The following is a 9,727-nucleotide window of genomic DNA, read 5'->3' as shown; positions in this document are numbered from 1 at the left end:
GTCCAATCATCAGCCCTTCATCAAGAACCACGTGCAGCAACTGTCCAATCATCAGCCCTTCATCAAAAACCACGTGCAGCAATTGTCCAATCACTAATCGCCGCGGGAAATTTTGATGTTTAGAAATAGGCCACTTGAACACATCATTGGAACACATGATCTCTGACGCAAGGCCTAAAAAGCGATATTACTGGAAATAAGAAAAAAAAATTAATGTCTATTCGACAAACGTTTAATTAGAAAAAGCTATGATAAATTAAATAGATACAAATGATATGAGCCTATGAGATTACATGTACAACATGACATCTTTTTTTCTTAATATTTTTGTCAATATATCTGCCATTTTTGAGGCTAAGTCTCTCGTTTTATTTTTTTTTTTTAAATTTCTTCATATTATTTCGAGAAATATAAATTGGAAATAATGAAATAATTTCCCCTGTATATTAGTTTATTATTACATTATGTCTCAATATTATTATTTTTTTATTCTTCAAATAATTGTCTTGCACACGCTAATAAAAGTTTTGGTACAAGACATCGATATACCACAACAACAAAGTTTATTTTAAACCAGAAAATGGCTGGCGATTTTTTTTTCAATTAAAAAATGAAATATCAACCCTTTTTTTTAATATTTTTTTATGGAAAAGCTCCTTTTATCATTGAAATTATAACTCAAATTTTCCAAGAACAAAAAAACTAAAAAAAAAAAAAAAAAAATTAAAAAAAAAAAAAGAACAGCTATGGAACATAATTTATGTGCGCATCTTTTTTAAAATAAAAAAAAACTTATTTACATTTTTAATATTTTTTTATCTATTTAATAAAACGAAAGAATTACTTACCCCTTGTTAATTTTTGACTTGATGTTAATTTTTTTTAATTTCATTTTGTTTTAATAAAATTAAATTATATTATATTTCACTAGGGAGTCTTACCTTCAATCTTGTAGTTCAGTTGTCATTCTTTTTTTTTATTAACATTTACGGGATATCTAAGATTAATTTTTATACTAGTTATATATATATTTTAAAACTTAACATTTTTAAATTTAATTTCTAATTTTTTTTTTTTTTTTTCCGAGATTTAGAAGAAAATTTTTTAATTAATTTCCAAATCCAATAAATTATAATCGTTTTAAAAAATTTTAAAACCTACGAAATAAAAATAAAAAAATGGGGGTTCGAATTAGAAATATTAATTTGTAAAAGGTTTTTTTTTTTAAAGTTTAAAGACTCGAGATTCGCAAAGCAATTTAAAGGTTTAGTGTTGATTTTTCATTACCAAGAAATTTTATGCCGAAAAATGGATGAAATATTTTTTTTTTTTTTTTTTTTTTCGAGAAAGTTCACTTCACTCACTTCACATTCTTTCTCCGATAATAATGACACAAAAGGTTAATTGACACTTTTTTAACTGAAGTATTTGTTTTGGAAGAACTCCTGGACACTTCTTACCTTTTTTTTTTAAGTTTTTTAGTTTTTTAGGTTTTGGTTTTATAACTTCGCTAAATTCATCGAGGATTTTAATAATTTTTAATTTTTTTTTCCTTAAAAGAAATTCCTTTTAAATTGTCTAAAAAAAGCGTAGGTAAAGCCTATAGTTTTTTCTCTCCATTAGTTCTTAGTTTACATTTTTTTTATCGCACGTCCCCTGAAAACTACAATCAACAAGCGTTTTCCGAATTTATCGTAGAATTAACGGTTGTATTGCAGGAGGAAGGCCCGCAATCTTCCTGTTTAATTTCAACCTTTACCTTGTACTGCTGCATCGCCATTATTAATTAACAATAAATTAAAATCAAAATTGCTTAATTAATATCAACGTTTCCGAAGTATTTTCAGATTCTTTGAACTGCGGTAACTCTTAATAAAGGGAGGGTGAAGTAGAAAATCAAGTGATTTTTTTTATCGATTCTTCTACTAATTATAAGACCAGTCTGCATAGTCAAACATTCAGGAAATACCAACTCCGAATGATTTTCAAATTATTTCAAATTAGGTTCAGATTTTAATTAGGATAATTTTAAAGAAGGACCTCCGACCAATCGCGTAACGCCCTGCCTTTTTATTAATTAACAAAATTCTCGTGGCACGCATGTTCCGTGTCGAATAAAATTTATCACGAGATTTGATAAAATTCGCGCGCGATGTGACAATCGTGGCGCGAGACACGGAGCATGCGTGCCACGAGAATTTTGTTAATAAAAAGGCAGGGCGTTACGCGATTGGTCGGAGGTCCTTCTTTAAAATTATCCTTAAAATCTGAACCTAATTTGAATTAATTTTAAAATCATTCGGAAACCGTATTTCCTGGATGTTTCACTATGCAGAATGATCTTATAATTAGTAGAGATGGGCCGTTACCGATACCATATCGGTATCGGTACCGATATTTGGCTTTAACCGATATATCGGTATCAGTTAAAAATGAACCGATATTTCTACCCGATATTTTTTGAAGAAAATAAATACTTATGTTGAGAGTAGATGGCGCCATAAGACCTAAACTCTGAGACAGCACAGTTTTTCATCTATTTTTGGATAACGTAACTAATGTCTAAAATGGGTTTTTCGTATGAAAAGCCAGTTTTATAGTTTCAAGTACCGAAATTGGATCGAGAATCATCTATAGAGATGGGCCGATACCGATACCATATCGGTATCGGTTTGATATCGGTTTAATCGAAGGATCGGGTAAAATATCGGTATCGGTACGTATCGGTTTCCCAAATATCGGATCATATCGGTATCGGTTTAAACTGGTATCGGCCTATCTCTAATAATTAGTATAAGAATCGATAAAAAAAAATCACTTGATTTTCTACTAATACTTCACCCTCCCTTTAAAGAAATTAATTCTTACTTTGTGTTTCGGACAGAGCATGGAATAGTTTAATTCATCCATTTCGCAACCCCGATCTTTAGCGCAAATAAAATGATACTGTTCCGTACAACCTTTGCTAAAACAACCTAACGTGGCTCCATTTAGTTTACACTTGCAACAAATCTAATTTCCAAAAACATCGGTTAAAATTCGATTTTTTTTTCTAAATTTTCTCAAGAAGTTATTTACTTACCATTTCGGCAGCTTCTTTTACGGCTTCATCAAGACCTCTCACTCGCTGCCTGACTAAATAAACTCCCTGAGACCATATGGCGCAATCCTCATGTACCCAATACTCTGTTCCGCTATGGTTCAGTTCGTTATTAGGAATAGGACCGCCAGCTGCCGTACTAATTGAGCTACAATCAGCTTCCACTGAATGTATACCATCCATTGAAGATGTGGTTGACGCGGCGGTAGCCGTAATTCCTCCAAGAATGCTACTTGATTTTTTACCCTAAATAACAAGGTTTTCGTATCAGCTTCAATTCGAAACGTAGATCTGGCCATTTAAAGGGACTGCAAAGAAGGCATCGGCGGGTGGGTAAAAATTATTTGAAAAACGTCAGAGGCACGTGACCGAGGAGAGGCGTGGTTCAAAGAAGCTTAGTTCGTTTTACTTCGAAAACTACCACTTCGTGGAATTGGCGCTGCAATCTCGTGAAAAACAAGGACTAGATGTTAACTAGTCCCACTCCATGAGTAGCCTTTGTATCTTGGCATCACGTGATGTCTGTGACGTATTTCAAATAATTTTTACCCACCCACCGATGCCTTCTTTGGAGTCCCTTTAAAACTTGCCTGTTTAGCCCTTTTAAGTAGAGTTGATTTTAGGCATTCTTCGGAGGCATCGGACCGTTTGCGTTTGCCGCGAATTTGGCGGTTCAACTGAGCGTTACTTTGTTGTCCTTGTTGAGAAGGCGCGCTATTGTTTACTCCGGCGTTCGTACTCGAATCCCAAACTTTGTTACTCTCGTCATTTTCCGGAATGCTAGTAGGGGTGGGTACGCCGGATGAGTAAGGTCCCGTAGGTGTAACGGAGGAGGCGGCATCTGCCATTCTTTGTTGATCTTCACTCGAAAAATAAGGTCCGAACAGATCACCCATACCTCGATAGTGACTTCCTTTGTGACACAATGAACACACCCACGAGCGATCGCGGGTGAAAGCGTCGTACAATGGGGAGAGGGTACTACTGTGACCCAAAACACCCAACTTTTTCCGCGCCAATACCGAAGGTCCCATTGAGCTTATTGGCCCTTGCGGGGGTCGTTTTTGTTTAGCCATTTTACTGGTCTCTTTCACTTCGTCATTCACCGCGAAATTAACAACCTCAACCGATAAAGGTTTCTCCCTCGTCCCCGTCATACGTATCACTGGCCCTAAAAAAGTCCTCGGCTTATTCACTTTATTCTTTAAAAAAGGATTCTCCATTTCAGCAATAGGCGTCATGACGGGCGGTTCTTCCATCTTGACCACCATATTAGTGGGACTTTTAATAGGAGTGTTTAGCCCCTGTTGTTGTTGCTGCTGCTGCTGCTGGGAAGGCGCTTTCTTGGGGCTATTTTCCTCTCCAGGCTGTTTGGGTTTGTTTTTGCTCCCCCTAGGTCTGCCTCGTTTACGTTCAACTTGAGGCTGACCCGGGTATGCGGGACCCACTGACATTCCAGGAGTTACTTCACCTTGGTAACTTTGCTGACTATAGTAATCATCGGGTCCTCGACTACCCATACCCATATTTTCTTGTACATGAACCGGTGGAACGGTTCCGGGTACCTGAGGATTTCTAGAGCTGAACTGTAGGTCCTGGGATGAACCTGGGGGTGGTAAGGGTAGATTTCTCGGAGTTTCTAACATGGCCGATTTCAAAAATGGCCCTGAACCTTCGTGTAGGTTTTCATCTTCACCTCCAATCATAGAAGGATCTCTGGGAGAAATTACTGAAGGATCTAGTCCACTTCCTCCCAGGTAACTAGATTCCCTCAAACCATCAGTGGCATTGCCACTCGAGTCTAAAAATCCCCCATCAAAGGGTGGCCTCTCATTCACAAAATGACTAAAAGCACCTGCTCTTCTTCTACTCCTTCTTCCACTACCTCGCGGAGCTCTTAGTCCTCTAGCTCTGGGAGGTCTACCCATGGTTAAGCTCGGATCATTGTATCTAGGGTCTTCCATCATATTATCACCCATTGGTGGTGGAATTCCTCCAGGACTGGCAACAGTTCTTTTCTTTCTTTGTCCTCTTTTTAAGGCTAAGGAGAGGTACATTCCTCCTTCATCCAGCGAACAAACGCCACTAACTTCTTCCGCCGAGGCTGAAGCTCCTCCTAGTTCATTATCACCTTCTCCAACAAGCATTCGCCCACCCCATCTAGGCGCTCCGGCAAATCGACTGCCCCTACCCCTCTTTCTTGGGACTCCTATGTCCGTATAGTAGTCCATCTGTCCATTTGTGCCATCATTACCCGGATAAGGTTTTCTGGCACCCATGGGTCCATACATCATGGGATCCTTATCTCCCTGATTTACCCCGAATTCCGAAGGAGACCTCCTCCTGCCTCTTACTCCTTTAGCGTACTTCTTTTTACCAGTATAACCCGGAATGTCATAAGAGGTAATCATGTCGTTAGAGTTACCATTAGACACTCCGCAATCTATCAATGAGTCCGAACCGTGGCTAGTGTCTAGCATTCCGCTGGGTCGAGGATTACAATCAATTCTTTGATGTTGGGAAACCCCCATATCACCATTTAGTTGATGACCCGAATCAACCACAACAGGGTAAGATTCGACACTAACTGAACTATTCGAAGCCGAATCTTGAGCTGACGTGAAAGTAGAACTGGTTGGAGTAGACACGCCAGCTCTTGGAGGGGTGCAAAGTCTATTTTGATCCAAGTTATAGTAAGTAGGATACGGAGAACCCGGGTCGTTTCCAGCCAAGTTCTCCACAGAAGAGAAATACGATGAAGGCCGATTTGTATTTGTACCAGGATGATGCTGCTGGTGGTGGTGAGGTTGATGCGTCGGAGGCGGGGGAGGATGAGGATGACTTTGATTCATTTCGTATTGACCCCGAGCAACCGCGGCTGTCGCCTCGGCCGAAACCATCTCAGAGTCCAACATAACCATCTTCTGCAGAGACTGCAAGGGATCAGATGGCCCGCCAACCATTCCAGAAGGTTGAGAAGGGCTTCCCATTGAAGATACCGATTGGTTTGGTGGTGGCGGGGATGACGATGACGAGGTAGGGGGCGTTTTACAAGACTGTTGTTGCTGCTGATGGTGGGGAGTCATGGGTGACGGAGGAATCATGGAAGACTGATGGTGATGATGGGGGGACGGAGTAGCTGAAGCGGGAGGCGGGGAAAAAGGAGTATGACCCGGAGAACGACCATGATTGGGTAAGGGAGAAGGGGTTGTCCTTGGCGAGTGAAGCATTCCGCCGCCAGGGCTAGGAATTTGACCGGATTGTGTCCATGTGTGGGGGGAATGACTGGGCGAGGAATTGTTAGGCGGCATTTGCCGATGGTAATGTCCAATGGGTGTGGACATGGAAACTGGCGGAGATCTCATTGGCGGAGGAGGCATAGGGGAGGAAGGAGTACTGCTACTCAAATGGGAGGGAGGAGGTAAAGACCGTGATGCCGGAGATTGCCCTTGGTACAACAAATCACTGGCGTTACTTCCGTCGTGAGCTGGATGAGACCAAGGAGATGCGGAGGATCCAGATGACGGTGGCTTCATGGACTGCTGTAGTAAATGAGCATTGGGACTTCCACCATATATTGGAGGAGATCTACCAGGGTACACGTCTTGATTCGACAAAGGTGATGGCCCATAGTGTCCTTGGGAAGATGGGTAAGGGCTCAATTGGTGTCCAGCCGAGTAGGACAGCGATGGCAGATGCATTTGACCCGCAGATGTTCCACCATAAGGAGATTGGTGGTGAGCTGGTGGTGAAACAGGATGCGGCCGGTATGGCGATGGTGGGGGCTGGTAGGCCGAGTAACTATTGGTTTGGCAGTGTCCACCCTGCACATAATATAACACCAATGCTTAATAAATTCATTTTTGGAGGAACACGTTAACCAGTTTCGTACCATTTGATTTTCATAAGCTCTGTCAGAATACATGCTAGACATCACTGAGCTATGGTAGTTGGAAGTTAAAGAAGTAGCTTGATGTATGGCTGACACTCCACTGGCGTTGGCCAAGGCCAAACCTCCATTACCAGACGACGAACCGGAAGTTCCGCTATTAGAAACCGCGGCAGCCGCTGCCGCAGCGGCAACAGCTACAGCGACAGCGCTGGGTGGATAAGCGCTGCCAACTCCACTGCCATAATCCGGCGTTTGATGATTAGTCGTTGGTTCAGGACTCGAAGCTGCAAATTAAAAAATTGATTCCTTGTTAAAAATGGGTCAAATGTTTTCAACTTTTAAAGACGTAATTTAATAAACGATAGGCAATAAAAAGCGTAAAAACTAGAAGATATTTAATCCTAACTGGTTTTACATTTTTTTTTTTACTTTTTAAAAAAGGTTTGCAACTTTGAAGGTCAAATTTAAAGGCGGGAAACGTCTTGACAACATGTACCTTTCTTTACTATGGTCTTAACGAAACTTTCCCCTTTGGTATTTGTTAACCAAACCCAAGAATAATGTAAATTATTCCACGAATAGTGAAGTCATGTAGTTAAAGACGACGTGTTGTGTAATATTTACCAAAAGATCGGTAAGAAAGTAAAGAAAAATGAAAGAATTTAAGGCCAACAAAAATGTCAAGGTTCCCTATGCCTCAACTGTATCTGAAAAATGTTTGGTTTTGTTTGTTCCGTGTCTCAATTCAATTCCCTTCTGAACGGAACATACAAGCATTGACAATAGACCAAAATGTTCACGGAGAAAACGGATAAAATTATATTACCCTTTCTTTCCTTAACCTTTTAATATTCATTTCAAAATTAAATATGTTCAACTTAAAACTTTAAAAATACATAGGAACTAGAGTAAATACGTTTAAAATTTAAACCATGGATAAATACTAAGAAAAAATTCCCAGTACTATTTCTTTTTCTTAGAAAATGTAATCTTAAAGAAACGCGGTAGAAAAAAAAAGGCGCGCTTCCAGAAAAACTTCTAGGGGGTAGATTTTACAAGGCAATTTCAATTACTTCAATCTGTTAGTTTGTGTTCCATAGCCATACCATAGAAAGCGTGCTACAGTTCCGTATGTAAGCGTATGAGAGAGGAATGAGAGAGAGAGGGATGGTAAGAGGATGCCAACGGAGTGGGGAGAAAAGCGCTACCAGAGCTTCTCCGATTCCCCTTCCTCTGGATATTCAGGTTGCCATAGCAACGGAGCATCGATCCAGAGAACGGGGAGTGAGATAGGGTAAAGCTAAGGCCAGAACGCGCTCGAGGGATAGAGGAGGAGGAAAACCGAGGGTTAAGGGGTACTGGGGTGAAGGCTGGACCAAAGCACGTGAAGCAAAGCACGCTTCCAAGGGGGAATATAAGACCTAGGGCCTAGGCCTACCAGAAGTTGGCACGGGTGGGGACTCGCGGCGGCAGTCCCGGAAAGCCCGCCTAATAGGAGTTAAGGAATGCTATGCTGTTGGAACCACTGCCAGAACTACTGTACCAGATATGGTGGAAGGCAAGGGACAGGGGAAGATTTAGGTCTAACTTTTTCCCCCCTTCTTTAGGGATCTGTCAGTAGAGTTATAGGTTGACTTAACCTACTGGTACGTCATTTTAAAGACCCCTATTTCGGTACTTTTGCTTACCCAGTGTGCCAGTTTAATTCTACAATTCCAAAGATAGGCTATATATCAGAAGAGGACATTCAGAAGTAGATTCAACCGAAGTAATCAAATCCTTGTCCGAATTAAGAGATATTTACATCTTATTTGAAACGGTACTATTTTATGCAACACGTTACGGTTCAAGACTATTTACCTAACGGAGAGTATTAAATTGGCTACCGGTAACAAAGCTATCAGCGTTATAGAACTTATCGCAACTAAACCCTTCCGCAACAATAAACCTACTGTAGCTGATGAAGGTTTTCATATATCCATCTAGAACATACTAGCAATTAAATTTCTTAAAGGCGCCTATGCGTTAGGCATCGCTGCGAAAAAGCCAACAGAATCAAATTCTATTAGACAACTAGTACCACATGACCTGACGGATTTGTCCAATCGGGTTTTATAACCCCCTCCCTGTCGTCATCTTTGGTGACATGTCCAACGTGTCTTCAAGATCATGTCTAGTATCTTCTTTAACAGATATTGTCAACTAAAGGGGGGTAGAAAAATGTCCTCCCCAGTTTCTTAACCCTAACTGCGTTTCAGGGTTGCCAATAATTAGTGAGAGCATATCAGGTTTGGAACTGAATGAACTGAATTGAACAGAACTACAGACTTTTCAATCTGTTGCAAACAGCGGTTTAAATGCATTCTCTTGTTTATAAACTATGTATATATGTAATATCAAGAAGAAATATACCTTCATAGGTAATATTAACCCTTTTATTAGACCTTTCAAATAAAAGAAGTAAATATTTTTAGCTAGGAACCTTTTCTTAATTGTATTAAGAAGTTAAGTAAAGTCAGAAACTCCAGACTAAACTCTAACGAAAGTCAAACCACGTCTTCATTTGATAGAGACAGCATAAACAAAGAAACAACTTTAGTAGAATGTCGTGTTGTTGGACCTAACCCGCCTTTAATCACGAGTGAATAATTATCCCCAAGGGGAGATACTAAATTTCCAAAAACCAATCAGTTTATTGTCCCTAGAGCATTTGTAATAAATTTCTAGGTGTATCA

The 9,727-nt window shown here is 40.0% G+C and overlaps 1 protein-coding gene across 3 annotated transcripts in view; it reads right to left on the bottom strand.

The window, feature by feature from the left end:
* Positions 1–210: 210 nt before the first annotated feature.
* Positions 211–9,727, bottom strand: part of LOC149679675 (uncharacterized) — a 37,930-nt gene continuing 28,413 nt past the window's right edge. For 2 of the 3 annotated variants that reach the window (XM_089835489.1, XM_089835487.1), the window contains 5 exons: positions 6,993–7,276; positions 3,691–6,924; positions 3,083–3,346; positions 2,869–3,012; positions 211–1,768 (listed from right to left, as the gene is read on the bottom strand). In XM_089835489.1, the coding sequence (XP_089691615.1) occupies positions 1,670–1,768; positions 2,869–3,012; positions 3,083–3,346; positions 3,691–6,924; positions 6,993–7,276 (4,025 nt within the window). In that variant the 3' untranslated portion in view covers positions 211–1,669. The remainder of the gene's footprint in view (positions 1,769–2,868; positions 3,013–3,082; positions 3,347–3,690; positions 6,925–6,992; positions 7,277–9,727) is intronic. The other variant, XM_089835488.1, reaches the window with a different exon arrangement.

The sequence above is a fragment of the Phalangium opilio genome, unplaced genomic scaffold, assembly GCF_054372755.1.
Source record: "Phalangium opilio isolate 3A_F unplaced genomic scaffold, DU_Popi_V2 ptg000041l_1, whole genome shotgun sequence".
Taxonomy (NCBI): domain Eukaryota; kingdom Metazoa; phylum Arthropoda; class Arachnida; order Opiliones; family Phalangiidae; genus Phalangium; species Phalangium opilio.
This window is presented reverse-complemented; position numbering and strand designations above follow the sequence as displayed.